General features: G+C 39.5%; 1 protein-coding gene across 2 annotated transcripts in view; it reads right to left on the bottom strand.

The window, feature by feature from the left end:
• Nucleotides 1-6628, bottom strand: part of gabrg2 (gamma-aminobutyric acid (GABA) A receptor, gamma 2) — a 66003-nt gene extending 59375 nt beyond the window's left edge. For both annotated transcript variants that reach the window (XM_031898735.1, XM_004912779.4), the window contains exon 1: nt 6300-6628. In XM_031898735.1, the coding sequence (XP_031754595.1) occupies nt 6300-6499 (200 nt within the window). In that variant the 5' untranslated portion in view covers nt 6500-6628. The remainder of the gene's footprint in view (nt 1-6299) is intronic.
• Between the last annotated feature and the right edge of the window lie 9465 nt (nt 6629-16093).

Raw genomic sequence — 16093 nt, 5'->3', positions numbered from 1 at the left:
CCATGTTGTGATGAGTAATTGTACTCTCCTCCAGACAAATCTGAGCTTGGGAAGGTCTTTTTTGGTAACTCTTTTGGTGTTTTTACTTTTGCTTTGGTTTCTAGCTCCATGTTGTGTATTCATTTGTTATATTTATCACCCTGAGCCACAATAAATTAGATTTCCCCATATACTCCTATTGAGTTTTTATAAGATAAACAACAAGATTTTCTCATGGACCAAGATGTATGTTTTGATGTCTAATACCTGCCCTTTTCAGCCATGGGCTGAACCAATGGATCTCAGGATAGGCAGGATGCATGTGAGTTCCATGTAACATATATGGTTACAGATAATCCCAATATACATCATTTACCCACACTGGGCAGTAACCTATAGTAACCAATAAGTGCTTTCTATTTTTTAACCATATTCAGGAGAAACAATAAAAGTTAAAATGTAATTTGATATTATGATTTATTGTCCATGATCTGTCAATAAATGATGCACAGTTATTGGAGGCATCAGCAAAGCAGATCAAATATTAACAAATAGCAGCATAGGACTGAGTGGTAAATTCTCTTTTGGGGAATTAATATGTGGAGTGATGGCCAGGCAATAATTTATATTATACTGTATATAAGCATGTATATATTATATTATAAGCATGGCTACTTAAAGCCTGTTGATCATTACAAGTTAATGCAACAAAGTTTTCCCCTACAACAATACTCTGCATTTAGTTAGTACACATTACTAGTTACGGGACAGCTCTTTTTTTCCAAACAATATTTGGGGTCACAAAGCTGAATCCCAGACTTTATCAAGGTCCCTATTAGTGATGGGCGAAATGTTTCGCCAGGCATGGATTCGCGGCCAATTTCCGCGTTTCGCCATTGGCGGATTGTTTCGCGAAACGGCTGAAAAAATTCGCTGCGGAAAAATTCGCCGCACGTCCAAAAATTGGTGCCGGCGTCAAAAGAATAGCCGCACAACGAAATAATAGCTGTGCGACAAAATAATAGCCTCAGGCGACGAAACAATAGCCGCGTGACAAAATAATAGCTGCGGGCGACGAAACAATAGCCGCGCGACAAAATAATAGCCGTGGGCGACGAAACAATAGCCGCGCGACAAAATAATAGCCGCGGCGACAAAAGATTTGTCGCAGGCGACAATTTTTCTGCGTTTCGCGAATTTTTCTGCGTTTCGCGGATCTTTTGAAAGAATCGCAAATTTTTCGGTGAATCGAAACGGAACAGATTCGCTCATCACTAGTCCCTATAAAAAGGTTTAAGCAGCTTGGCAACAGAGTGACAAACACTATGAAAGCATATGATTAATCTGCTCTATGCCAACATTCATTTTATTGGGCAGAAAAAAGTGATAACAACACGTAGAACAATGCAGGGCAACTACTTCTACCATTACAATGATAAATGAATGTCAGATTTAAAGTACAGGTATTCCTGAAATAATGTGTTGGATTTCAGACTATATTTTTGCTCTAGACATATAGTAAACCTTGCGCTTAACAATAATGCAGCATTCATTTCCATGAAGGAGTATAGGGAGTAGGAACCACAACACTGTCACCTCTTTGATTATTTACTCAGAGTTACTTAGGTTTTTAGTGGATGAGGATAAAGTCTAAATTTAATGTTCACAAAGCAGAATTAGCCAAAATAGTTTTGAATGATTATAAGAAAGCCAAAAACCATGACCAAAGGCAATTAGGCTTGCCAAAATGGAAAATGATATAATGCCAAGAAGATAGAAAGAAATATCCATTTGTTGTCTGTCAATGAATGATTAAGAAGAAATTAATAAGGGAGGAGAAGGCAGGTGTCTTACACTATGTATTAGGCTTCTAATTAGTTTTGGGTCCTGGTTTAGTGTAAGTTGTACGGTATTGTTACGGTATGGAATATAATTCTGTGACGCTACTTGTATCAGTGATTAAAAGGCTGTGGGTCACTTCCCACTGATGTGAATGAGAGGGGCTGCAGGCTATACTACATCAGTGATTACTAACTTAAAACTGCTAGGGCTGGGCAACTAAAGGCATTTCTTATTGATGTCATTTGTAAATTACTCACAGCAACTAGCAGGCATTTTGATCACAGATACAGGTAGCAGGTAAAAAAAAGCACTTCCTACTGAGGTTAATGGGGTCAAACTATCTTATGTGCATTTGCCCTTAGTTTCCTCCCCCCCCAGAAACGATTAAGCTGCAAACAAGGGCTTAGTAATGAAAGCGTTATAGGGATGTCAATTTTGTCACGTGTCATTAAAATGTATGAATTCTAAAAATAATCCACTACCTGCTATAATATGAGGGGATATAAGTAGTCAACCTGAACTGTTTAAAATGCTCTTACTGCAGTCTAAAGTCTTGATATGTTAATAGATAGGTTGATAGATAAATAAATAGATAGATAATCTATCTATCTATCTATATATCAATCTATCTATCTATATATCAATCTATCTATCTATCTATCTATCAATTATATATCTATCTATCTATCTATCTATCTATCTATATATCAGTCTATCTATCTATCTATCTATCTATCTATCTATCTATCTATCTATCTATCTATCATCTATATATATCAATTTATCTATCTATCTATCTATCTATCTATCTATCTATCTATCTATCTATCTATCTATCTATCTATCTATCTATCAGCCTATCTATCTATCTATCTATCTATCTATCTATATATCAGTCTATCTATCTATCTATCTATCTATCTATCTATCTATCTATCATCTATATATATCAATTTATCTATCTATCTATCTATCTATCAGCCTATCTATCTATCTATCTATCTATCTATCATCTATATATCAATTTATCTATCTATCTATCTATATATCAATCAATCTATCTATCTATCTATCTATCTATCTATATATCAGTCTATCTATCTATCATCTATATATCAATTTATCTATCTATCTATCTATATATCAATCTATCTATTTATCTGTACATCGATATGTCTCTCTGTATCAGGCACACTCACAAGTTTTTGCAAGAATGTTTTATTTATTGTAAACAAAAGTAAACTTTTCAGTTGTTGCCCACAACCCTTGTGAAGATCTTGAAAAAGGTTGTAGAAACAACTAAAAACACTGGCTTTGTTATAAAAAGAATTTCTTACAAAAACGTGTGACTGTGTCTGATACAGAGAAAATTAATTATATGAATGAAGTATAAATGTTAATGGTTTATAACAATAACACCAGGAGAGTCAGCTTTCATTAAAATAGTGTGTCCTTAAGGAAGATAGATAGATAGATAGATAGATAGATAGATAGATAGATAGATAGATAGATAGATAGATAGATTAAATGAAGTATACATTTGAATGAAGTCTATAACCATACATTTTTCAAATATTGGAGAAGTGCTATACCCTTCATGTTGAACTGGAACTTTTTTGAAAAGACTGTTTACTAAAACGTTTTTTTCGGCTCTTTTACCTAATATTAATTTGAGTGAGCAATTATTAAAGTTAATGAATTGCAATTATATGAATGCTATATGGTGTATATATTTGATTTTTTTTAGCCTTTTAATATGTATGTATTGGTAGACTGGCCAGTCACTAATTAATTTGTGATTCTTTATAAATAACTTAATTTCACACAATTGGATTTCATAACCATAACTCCAGGAGAGTAAGCTTTCTTTGAAATTGTGGGTCCTGAAGGAGGATAGATAGACAGATAGATATATGATAGATAGATGGATAGATAGATGATAGATAGATCTCCCCCCATCCCCTTGCACTAAAGTATCAGGTGCATGGAGCAGAACTAGGGGGCCAAGTCTCTAAAACAGTTGAACTATTTGCCCCCCTAGTAAGTTCTGTCTGAAGAAAGGTTCTCAGCTTGCCTCATTGTGCAAAATCACACAACAGACACATTGATGCTAACATACTGGACATGCACAGGGCCCTAATGTAGATATTAAGTACCGAGGTGTCCTGCTCTGGAGTTTAGCCTTACACTGCCATTTACAATGTTAGAACAAATCTTCTTGAATATATAGAGAATGCATGCTGGGAAATTGTGCTTCGTTATAGAGAAATGCAGTGCATTGTGCATAAACTGAGCCTCAGCAAGCTACAAACCTTAGTAAGTGGCCTCTGCCTTACACAGATTTCTCTCAGAAACATTTTTTGGTCTCAGAACCCGCTCCCTCCCCCCCAATGCACAAAGGTTTTCCTGCCAAAACCTTGATTCCTTACCAGTCACCCCTATCTTTAACAATGAAAGAGCCACTGTGAAGAATGTGGGTAGTCCCTAATTTTTGGATTATTATCCATACATATGACTTGCACTTATTTAAGTTGTACTGATAATGTTAGTACTAAGGTAAGTTTCAGCACTTAGTTTGGGCCTTTCTGAAAACTTCAGACACCTACATAGTGCAAACATGACAACTTCATGTTATCAATGTAAATAAGGCCATGGTTGCAACTAAATGTAAGTAATATATGTAGTAATGTAATGTAAGTAATGTATATATATCATTTAGATCAGTGCTGTCCAACTTATTACAAGGAGTGGGCCACATATTTCTTATATAGCATGATGGAGAGCCAGATTTAATTAAAATGATGATGTCATACAGTGAACTCTATAGAGCCCTTAAGCAAACTGGGAGCCATCAAAAGCTTTCGGAGGGCCACATCCAGCCCATGGACATCCAGTTAGACAACCCTGATTTAGATGAATACTATAGGTATAGGTTTAAGGCAAATATTGGGAACCAATACACATCTTTAGAAAAAGACCATGAAGTGGACAAGAGTAGTAGGTTCTTCTAAACAGTCCTGGTACCTACATTGCCGGAAGATACAATTGTGCCATACACAGTGTCAGACTGGGATGTCAATGAAATCTTAGGCCCATTCTCCACATATTTTCTTCTTCTCCTCATCCAGCTTCCCTCTTTACATACTATTATACATACAGAAGGAGGAACCATCAAGATACAAGGCCAAATAGGAGAGTGACTACGAAGACTCACTGACACCTGGGCCCATTGGTAGATATCCTGGTGGGCTGGTCCAACACTGGACAAACTGTTCTCATTTGGACAGTAGTGACCACCTTTGTAGGACGTTCAAGCTATCGAGGCCCAGTAAAATTATTGGTAAACCATGGTCCTCATAGTTTTCCTCTCATCTCCCTTTTCTATTTGCTTCATCCTTAGCATTACATATGTGTGTGAGAGCCTGTCTGAGAGAGGTGGTAAGTACAGAAATTCCACAATAATATAAATGACACAGCAGCACAGGGTCTTGTTTAAGGCTGCTCATCTTTTCAGTGTCTTTGCTCTGTCGTTTCACATTTATAAATACAGCATCCCCCTTGGTTTACTGGTCTCCCTGCCCCCAGCCCCATAGCCAGCATGATTCATCTGAGTGGGGGGAAAATGTGAGGATGCAAATAAACCATCCCCATGAATAGTGGAGGCTCCACTACTGGAAACCCACTGGAAATGGTGTGCTCATTTCCGTAACAAACCATTTCAACATGGCAGCCCTGAGTGGCTGGGGGCTAGTGCAGCAACTGGAGGAGGTTGAATGCCTACAGAGGAAATTCAAGCCGTGTCAATACTAAATATATGAATCACACAATGCTGAAATCAGCGCCTCCTGCTTATTAGCGCCATCCCAGCTGCACATTCAGCCTACCTAAGGATTCTCTCCCAGGAAAGGCTGATCAGCACAATCCCTGGCACTGCAGTTTGGCCCCAGACACAAGGTGTGAAATAAAAAGATCCAACAAAGAAAAAAAAAAAGCAAACCTCAACCAGCCCTCCATTTACAGCATTGCGGCGTTAAGCGGTGGCAATTACAAAACCAGCGTTTAAGAGCATTTGATTAACTGCAGCCATAAAGCGCTCTCTCTCCGGCTGGGGAAGCAGACACTGTCCATGGTGCTGAACCCCCCATTAACTCCTTGCCTTCCATTCTGCTCCCAAACGCTGCAGGCAAACAGCACCATCACTAAAAGACTTAAATCCCAGGCATTATGTAATATAACATAAATACATACAGACTATTTCCAGTTACACTTATCCCCTCCCTGTCTCTCCCCAACGTCCATTAAAGCTGCCCCCTATCACCGATAACCATCGGGCCATTGTCTTATGGTCTATACTGTAGCCGCTCAATAAACGCCATTTATCGCTAGTATCGCTCATAATGAATACATTGGGCAGCAGATGATCGGTTCATGATATAAAGGAGAGCATCAGTCTGTGGCTAAAGGCCACTCGATCTTACCATTGGATGAAAGACAGGATCAGCAATACCCTCACGATCATTTTACGGTGGCAAAACGCTGAAGCGGATAAAGCATCGTTTCCAGAATTGGGCTTCTTTGGTGAACGCATCTCTCCTCTCGTTTCCCCCCCTCTGTCGCTCGTCTTTGTTGCAAATGGAATAGTCCCGTCGTGCCCCCCCCAACCCCCTACCAGGTACATAGACTGCAATGATACATTCCGCCAGGCTGCGCCAATTAATATTTAAGGAAAGGGATCCGCTCTCCGCGTCTTGTGGCGGCAGATCCGCGTTTGATCGTCGAAGTGCGCCTTCCGCTTGTGAGAGCAGCGAGAATCACAGGGGTATGGGGGGGGGGGGGCAATGAAATAAATAGAACGGTAAAAAGGGAAGCCTGGGAGAAAACAACACACACTCTCACATATACACACACACACAGTAGCAGCCGCAGATCTGTGAGGGAGAGAGAAGCCTGTGACTGAATGCAGATTAACCAGGAGGTCAGAGTGGAATTTCTGCACGTTGCTGCTGCTGCAGAGATTAACACATGCGTGCTGTCTTCCCAACTTGCCTTTTAACCTTTCCTTATACACACACAGCCTCCTTACTATGTACACACTGCACTATGTCAACACTATATGATACTTACTATTCTATCCTTACCAGCTGCATATGAGATCCATATATTGGGGGGGGGGGTTGGCATATGCAGTACAATTAAACCGGATCCCTAAAAAAAAAGATCAGGGCTCATTTACTCATTTGGATCTGCAAGGGCAGTTGTGGTCCCTACAATTTCACCACAGTCAGTTGATCTTAAAACAGGGCTGCCCCAGGGGCCCTGCAGGTGCCCGCGCCCCCCTAGGCCCCGTCGTAGGGCCCCCCACCAGACGTCCTCCCCCGAGCGCGTAAATTTAACGCGTCAGGGGAGGAGCGGTCGGGCAGGTGGAGCGCCGGCATGGGTTGGGTCTGGGTCACTGGGACCCACTAGAGCCGCGGTCCACCGGGATTCTTCCCAGTGTCCCGCTGGCCCATTCTGAACCTGTCTTAAAACCACTTTTATTGAAGGTACTTGTGTCAAAATTTGTCCCTTGCACTTCCGTGTGATTGCGCTCGGTGCTGCTTAGTGCTTTCTGCTTTTTGTTCTAAATAGAGCACTGCCGCAACTATTGACACGGAAAACCCTGGAGCTACTGCCACCTTCTAACTCCAGGGTTCCCTTCAGTGTCGGCCTACTCCCTCTCCCACCAATAATTTCGGGCACCAATCTCCTCCTCCCATCATGGCCGCAAGGAGGAAGTGTGGTACTCAGTGGAGGGGAGAAAGGATGTGTAGCAGCTCCGGACTGGGGTAGGGGACTCCCAGACAGTAACCCCAGTTGGCCTCGGACACCCCAGTCTGACACTAGTTCCCTTCATGGCCAGCATCAATAGGTGCAGCACATTTGCGCCTTAAGACGTAGATGTCAATCGCACACTGAATACTGGAAATATCGGCTGATGGTCTTCAGCACAACTGAGTGTGATTTGCAATGAAATGCACTTATTTTAGTGAATTGGATGCAATCATGAAAGGAGCAGTGGCAAGCGTATCACCCCCTTGCAACCGCAATGTTACTGCAATCCTGGAAAAAAAAACCCCACTACATTGGTTATTGTGTTTTTCTAATTGCACTTGTAGATGTAAATGAGCCCTGTTGTGTTCTGGATCCATCCAACCAAGAGACAGGGGGCTAAATAATTCCCTCATAGGGTTAAGCAATCCACAAATTGGCCTTCCTATATCAAATTAACTCCCCCGATGTAGGATTCAATGTTAGTATGTAGATTACCCAGCACACCGTTAGCATAGCCATAGGGCAGCTTTTTATACTTCACGTTATTAAGATGGAAGTGAGCTGATGAGTTTATTTCTCCTAAAAGGGTAAGTTAGTGTTTGTTGAAGTGTCTGTATTTACATTTGTGCTCTACTCCTTGACACATGGCTGTTTTATTCTTTTTTGTAGTTGTCAAGGCCACAACGTTGCCTAAAAAAACACTCAAGTGAAAATACATTTGTCTAAAAACAAAATAAATGCAAAGGTGCTTGGGTTACAGTTTTTCCAGTATGCCTAAAACATGTCTTTGCCATTGAATAAAGTAACATAGTTCTTAAGGAAATAGGTTCTGCAGATATGATGAGAAACAACAGCAGAAAAAAATAGCACATAGCACAGAAATAGCAAATTAACAATATATTATACCCCAAAAGGAGATAAAATGCAACTTGCAGCAGCACCCATGCCATATATAACAAAATGCCCCACCAGTAATTTATTGTGACATGGACAGACAGTCCCCATGCCATTTCCCACATGTAACACTAAATATAGAGAATACAAAAGGATACAATTAAGCAGTAACCACTACTATTGGATAAAATAACATATTACATTTGGTCGGTTTATGGCCTCACATGTTGTGCATCAGATGGCGTATTATCCGAGCAGTAGAATGCAGTCTAAAAAGCACATTGTAAATGTCATTACTCCATAGATAAATAATATCTACGAGTAGAGTTGCATCGCCATTGTCAGCTTTGAGTATCTTCACCAACCCACTATCTTTACCCTCTGCCATTTGAGAACAAGATAAAGATGGAAATAGAGCCACCACACATTCATCCACTGTCACCCCAGGGCAACATTTTCCCATTCGATACCTAACTTACTCAGGCTGCAACATCACTATCCGGATTATTATTAAAATTGCTGCACAAGACCACCATCATCTTTATGGGCAATACCAGTTTCTAAGAAATTACCTTACGACTTCAACAATATACATATCTCTGCAGTATTTAAGTAGATAAGAGTTCACCTTCCCCAAGTACTCCATCAGACTTCCAGAAGGTGCCCCTGCTCTTTCATACTAGTGCCAAAAGGCAGAGCTGCACTGCGGGGTAGTTGGCTGCTATGTTTGGCCAATTCACTTCCTTATCAGAGCTTTCACTGCTGTCACTGCCAACCTGGAGCATGTAAAATAACAAAATGCCTGGACCAGGTCATCTTTTGGTGTATGTGCTCCATCTTATTGCCATGACAGCAATAAAGGCTCTAACATCACGTGATGTGGCCAAATATTATAACCCCACTGCACAGCAGGTAATATTCAGTGGTCTACCTAAGTTCTGCTCTTAAGGACGGGTCACTTCATATTTTAGCCTGAGGCAAGTTATAGTCTTCATCTCATTGTAGAATGTCCATAGCATAAGTAATCCTTAAGATGAGTTGCTAAGAAGGGTAATAGTGGATTTAGTCTGTAAAACTGTTTACCCTTTTGCAGCTCTTGACAACTAGACCCTTGGTTGGTCTACTGCAGTTACAATAATGACACTGGATCTTTGACTGGTTGCTAGGAAGTGGAGCAAATTTGCACAGTATTACTTTATTAATTATTAGTAATGGCATGAGAATAGGAAATAGGGATTTTGTTGCCAGGTCAAACAATAGCTCCAAACAAATCACTTGGCCACAATTCAGTTGGTCCCCAGTTGATACTGAGCATTTTGTTTCCCACCTGAGGAGCAACTGATTGATTGCTCTGTGTGACATTGACCTATGGGCCACGTCATTTAATGAAACAAAATTTGCTTTGACATCATATGGGTCGCATTGCGTACCATGGCCCACAAAGGCACAATATGTTATAGCATTCATGTTAAGGGAAATAGGTTTTATGATAACCTGTTTAAATGGTGTGGCTGAACATAAGATACATCTAAAACCAATTCCTATATAAACTGTTCTGTATCTGTGAATTAATACTAGAATGAATAGATCACTGAATAGAGCTAACGGAATGCTACTGATAGTAGCTTAGCTGTAATGGGGCTCAGACTTATTAAAAGGAAGGGCCTTGACTGGGTGAGGAAGGTCAGACATGTAAAGAATACACATGATTGTTCACAGGACATAGGCATAATCGTAGTAATGTATTTATGTAGAGTCTTACCCCTGATAATAGTGGGTCCAGGTGCTCATGCCCCAGACCTTCAGCTTAGAGAGCCATATAGGAATATAGAGGAACAAACAACAGGCAGGCACATCTGGTATCCAAAAAATGTGTGAATGAAGTCTAGAACGGCATTTTTATTCAATCCATATAAAACAACAACAGCAGTAGCCTTATGCGTTTTGTACCTAGAGGGTACTTAGTCATAGGCTGCTTTTTCATCACAAAGACATACACTATTTAAAGTCCTGGTGGCCAATCAGGAAATCCCAAAAGAATAGGCCAATCACATTATACTATTCATTTATTTGCACAACCAATTGTAAAGAGTCACTAACTAGCCAATCACCTTTGTAGAAAAAAACTTAAGTGATGAGTCACAAGGGGTTAAATACTTTGAATTCTTTTTTTGACTTTAAATCAGGCATGTGCAAGGGATAGAGATGGGGAAGGGCAAATATGCACCAGTTTTAGGCATATATTTAGGTGGATATGGTTTTCTCAGACAAGGGTCCCAGGACGGTGCTTTTATGGTTACCTGCTCCCACTTGCCCACCTGTTGCTCCTGTGACAGGCGGCTGGCATGGCAGGTAGCCCAGTTAGTGGTGGTCTTACGGAGGGCAAGCATTCCGGGTGGGGAAATAATGTTGATACAATGTTGATTGGTATTGTAAAATCTTAACAATTTGTTAAGAAAGCTGTGGCCTGTTTTTATCCCAACCTTGGTTGTCCTTATTGCCTCCTGGGGGGGTGGGAGTTTGGGAACCCTTTCAGGTCAAAAGAAATAGCCGACTCAACTGACGATGCACAGTCACACTCACTCACAAGCCCCACTCTGAGGTACATTCTCTGGCCAAATCTAAATGACATATGTGCTTTGCTGAGTGATAGAGAGAGGACCATGAGCTGGAGCAGCAAGCAACAAGCATTAATATGGCATGTATCATTAATTGGTTGAATCTCAAATGTGGTTCAGCACTATGCAATAATCCCTTCCATCTAATGTGAACTTATGTTCAGGGCTTTACTTGATCTTTCAGCTTTCTGCTCGACTGGAGAGCAACTTTTTAGACATGCTCCAGTTAGCTACAGCTCCTTTTCCAAATGTGCAACACACAATGCCAGAAAAATAACAAATCTTAACTCTTTGTCGCATTTTTGTAGTTTATACAATGTCTTGATATGCATTAAAGGATGCTATGCCCCTGAACAATGTAGGTCTCTATAAAAATATACACATAAATATCACATAAAACAGCTCATATGTAAACCCTGCTTCATACAAATAAACCATTTTCATAAACAAAATATACTTTTTAGTAGTATGTGCCATTGGGTAATGATAAATAGAAAATTACCATTTTAACTACTAAGGGCCATAGGATTCAGGAATACAAACAAGCCAAGGCACACATACATGCTAGGCCCCATCTGCCAATTAGTGGCCCAAGTTCCGTGTTTTACTCCCACACTACTTCCTGTTACAGTTAGAGCTGCATCACTTCCTGTCAGCTGATCTCTGATTAGCCCATCCCTAAATGGCGGCTCAAGGGAAAGGGTGTAAAAGGGCAATATTTAAACAAATCCAAGATTGAAAAGATGATAAGACAAACAATAGAAGAAAACAACTCGGCTGACACATCACCGGCAACATTATGGGAAACCCTAAAATGTGTCTTGAGAGGTAAACTAATCTCATTCTGCAGTAAACTAAAAAAAGAAAGAGAGAAAAAAATTAATGACCTGCTTAATGACATCCGCAAACTAGAACTAACCCACAAGGCAAGAATTGAACAAAACACTTACAATGAACTAGAAGCAAAACGTATTCAACTCAAAGCCTTGATAGACCAATACACATACAAGGCCTATATGAAAACAAAACAAAAATACTACGAGCTGGGAGATAAATGCAATAAGCATTTCGCGAGAATTCTTAAGAAAATTCAACCTCTTTCCCATGTCCAATCAATAAAAGATACAAAGCAAAAGACCACATATGATACAAAAGGTACCGCTAGAATCTTTCACCAATACTACCAAAGCCTATACAAATTACAGACCCAAGGTACGAATAGTGATCATCTAGAAAATTTGAAACTATTTATACAGGAAGCACACTTACCCACGCTGACACTAGAACAAAAAAATATACTAGACCGCCCTTTTACCACCCACGAGATAGTTGATACACTAAAATCCTTCCCAGCTGGGAAAAGCCCAGGGCCAGATGGTTACACTACACTATACTACAAGGTATACAAAGAAGAACTAGCTCCATTACTACGTGAATACTTTAATTCCATAGAAGGAGAACATAGATTCCACCCCCAAGCAAATGAAGCGCACATAATAGTCATACCAAAACAAGGAAAAGACCCCCAACAACCGGCAAGTTACAGACCAATCTCATTAATAAACATAGACCTAAAGACATATGCAAAAATAATAGCCAACAGACTGAAACAACACTTACCTTTCCTGGTAAACCAAGATCAAGCAGGCTTCATACCTAAAAGAGAGGGGAAAGACAATATTTATAAAGTGATATCATTAATCCAAATAGCTAAAACAAAAAAAATCCCTACCATAATACTCACCACAGACGCCGAAAAGGCGTTCGACAGAGTTTCATGGACATTTCTTAGAGAAACCTTATTAGGATTTGGTCTAGGGGAAAAAATGATAGAAAGAATATTGGCGCTTTATCAAAACCCCACGGCCCGTATACAAGTAAATGGTATACTCTCACCAACCGTACATATTCACAACGGTACAAGACAAGGTTGCCCCCTATCCCCATTATTATTTGTCCTAGCCATGGAAACCTTACTAGCCCACATAAGGCTCAATCCTGACATATCAGGAATAATATCTAGAACAAAAGAATACAAGATCGCAGCATTTGCAGATGATCTTCTTCTATTTATAACTAAACCAATAATCTCCCTCCCGATACTATTAAACCTACTAAATGAATACGGTTCCCTCTCCAATTTTAAAGTCAACTTTAGCAAATCCGAAATACTGAACATAAACCTGCCAAAGACGCTCCAGAATACACTAGAAAGTAACTTCCAATTCAAATGGAACAACCTAAACATCCAGTACCTAGGAGTCAGGATAGCAGCAGACCATAACAGGCTATATCAAGACAACTATCTTCCACTAATAGGATCTCTTCAAAAAACAGCCGACTACTGGGCAAAACTTAACCTATCATGGTTTGGAAAAATACAAGCAATAAAAATGATGTTAATGCCCAAAATATTGTACACACTGCAAGCTCTCCCAATAAAGGTGCCACAAGCCTTTTTTAAAAGTCTGAAAGCAATAATTAATAAATTCGTCTGGCAAGGGAAAAACTCAAGACTGAAATACAAACAATTAATTCTACCTAAAGAAAAAGGAGGGCTAACCCTCCCAGACGCCCAGACTTATATGATTGCAGTCCATCTATCCCGGATTTTAGCGTGGCACAACAACAAAAGTAAGATTTGGGTTACACTGGAAAACTCTGCCTCCGACATCCCACTACAAAACTACATGTGGGCAAAAGCAGATCTTCTCCCCAACTTAGTGAAAAGTCACCCACTAACAGGGACCACACTCCAAGTCTGGTCCAAATACAACCATCCGTACACTCTATCCCCCACGCCTCATATCCTCCAGCCGCTAGAGCAAAACCCTGAACTCTCACCTAGCCTGGAAGGCACTTTCAGAAGATGGCATACGTACAAAGACAAACCAACCAAAATTAAAGACTTTATTTCAGACAACAAAGTAATACCCCTAGCCGAAATCCAAAAGCGGTGGGGAACCCATCCTAGAGATACATGGAACTATCAACAACTACATCACTTCATCCAAACTACCCGAGGTCAGAACTGGGGCAGACCCTTAACAAGCTGGGAAATACTACTTGAACTCCCTAAAACAATAGAAAAACCCATCTCCACGTTATACAAGCTCTTGATAAATAACTCCGAGACCCCTACAAGACACTTCTGCAAAGAATGGGAAAAGGAACTTGAGATAGAAATCCCAGAAATAGCCTGGACTAGAATATTCACTGTAATCCACAAATCATCAAGAGCTGTAAGGGTCAGAGAGATGAACTTTAAACTAGTCACAAGATGGCACTATATCCCCACAAAACTACGCAAAATTTACAAAAATAGCAATGATACCTGCTGGAGATGTGAGGAGGAAATAGGCAACCATACGCACATATGGTATACCTGCCCACAACTGCAATCATACTGGCCGAAAATCTTAGAAACCATATCATCTGTAACAAAAATATCAATAAAAGAAAATGCAATACCAACCATACTATTAAACTTAATCCCCACTAAGAACACGGTTATACCAGACACATTAACACAACAACTATTAAATGCAGCTAGAACCCTAATCCCGAGACACTGGAAAGCTAGAAACCCCCCAACATATCTAGAATGGATCCATTTAGTGGAAGAAATAAGAAAACTGGAAGAGATCACCTTTATGAACCAAAACAAGAGCTCAGACTTTAAAAGGCTATGGGAACCATGGACCACATACATAACATCTCACCACACATAACATACCCGTTGACCAACAACATAGACACTCATTCTCATAATATGAACGACTTTAATTATTGAATTTTATTGTTTAGGAATATCTTATTGTTATCTCCTACATTTGTAAGCTGATTGTAACTGAAGATAAAAACAAAATACTTACCCCTTACCCTTCTTTTTTCTGTACCCCCTTTTTACTTTTTCATTTACTCTGCAAAAATCAAAATAAAGAATACTTAAAAAAAAAAGGGCAATATTTACTGATATATATTACAGTTTGGTTAGACTCTTTACTAGACCACTTAATATGACATGAACTATCTGTTGGTTAAGTATTCATTCTGGGGTTAGGTTTTCTTTTTATTCTTTGGTTTACTATCATTTGGTCATTATCTTTCCTACCCTGTGACACAGGTATGGGACCTGTTATCAAGAATACTCGGTACCTGGGGTATCCAGATAAGGGGTGTTTCCATAATTTGGATCTCCATACTTTAAATCTACTAAAAAGTAATTTAAAGATTAAATAAACCCAATAGGATTGTTTTGCAACCAATAAGGATTAATTATATCTTAGTTGGGATCAAGTACAGGTACTGTTTTATTATTACAGAGAAAAGGGAATCATTTAACCATTAAATAAACCCAATAGGGCTGTTCTGCCCCCAATAAGGGGTAATTATATCTTAGTTGGGATCAAGTACAGGTACTGTTTTATTATTACAGAGAAAAGGGAATCATTTAACCATGAAATAAACCCAATAGGATTGTTTTGGCCCCAATAAGGGGTAATTATATCTTAGTTGGGATCAAGTACAGGTACTGTTTTATTATTACAGAGAAAAGGGAATCATTTAACCATTAAATAAACCCAATAGGGCTGTTCTGCCCCCAATAAGGGGTAATTATATCTTAGTTGGGATCAAGTACAAGTACTGTTTTATTATTACAGAGAAAAGGGAATCATTTAACCATTAAATAAACCCAATAGGGCTGTTCTGCCCCAATAAGGATTAATTATATCTTAGTTGGGATCAAGTACAGGTACTGTTTTATTATTACAGAGAAAAGGGAAATCAGTTTTAAAAATTAGAATTATTTGCTTATAATGGAGTCTGTGGGAGATGGCCTTTCCGTATTTTGGAACTCTGGGTAATGGGTTTCCAGATAACAGATCCCATACCTGTATCTCCGGCAATGGACTAATACAGCTACCCATAAGGATGGTCATTTTCTA

This window comes from Xenopus tropicalis, chromosome 3, assembly GCF_000004195.4.
Source record: "Xenopus tropicalis strain Nigerian chromosome 3, UCB_Xtro_10.0, whole genome shotgun sequence".
NCBI lineage: Eukaryota > Metazoa > Chordata > Amphibia > Anura > Pipidae > Xenopus > Xenopus tropicalis.
Note: the sequence above shows the minus strand (reverse complement) of the source record. Positions and strands in the feature narration are given on the sequence as shown.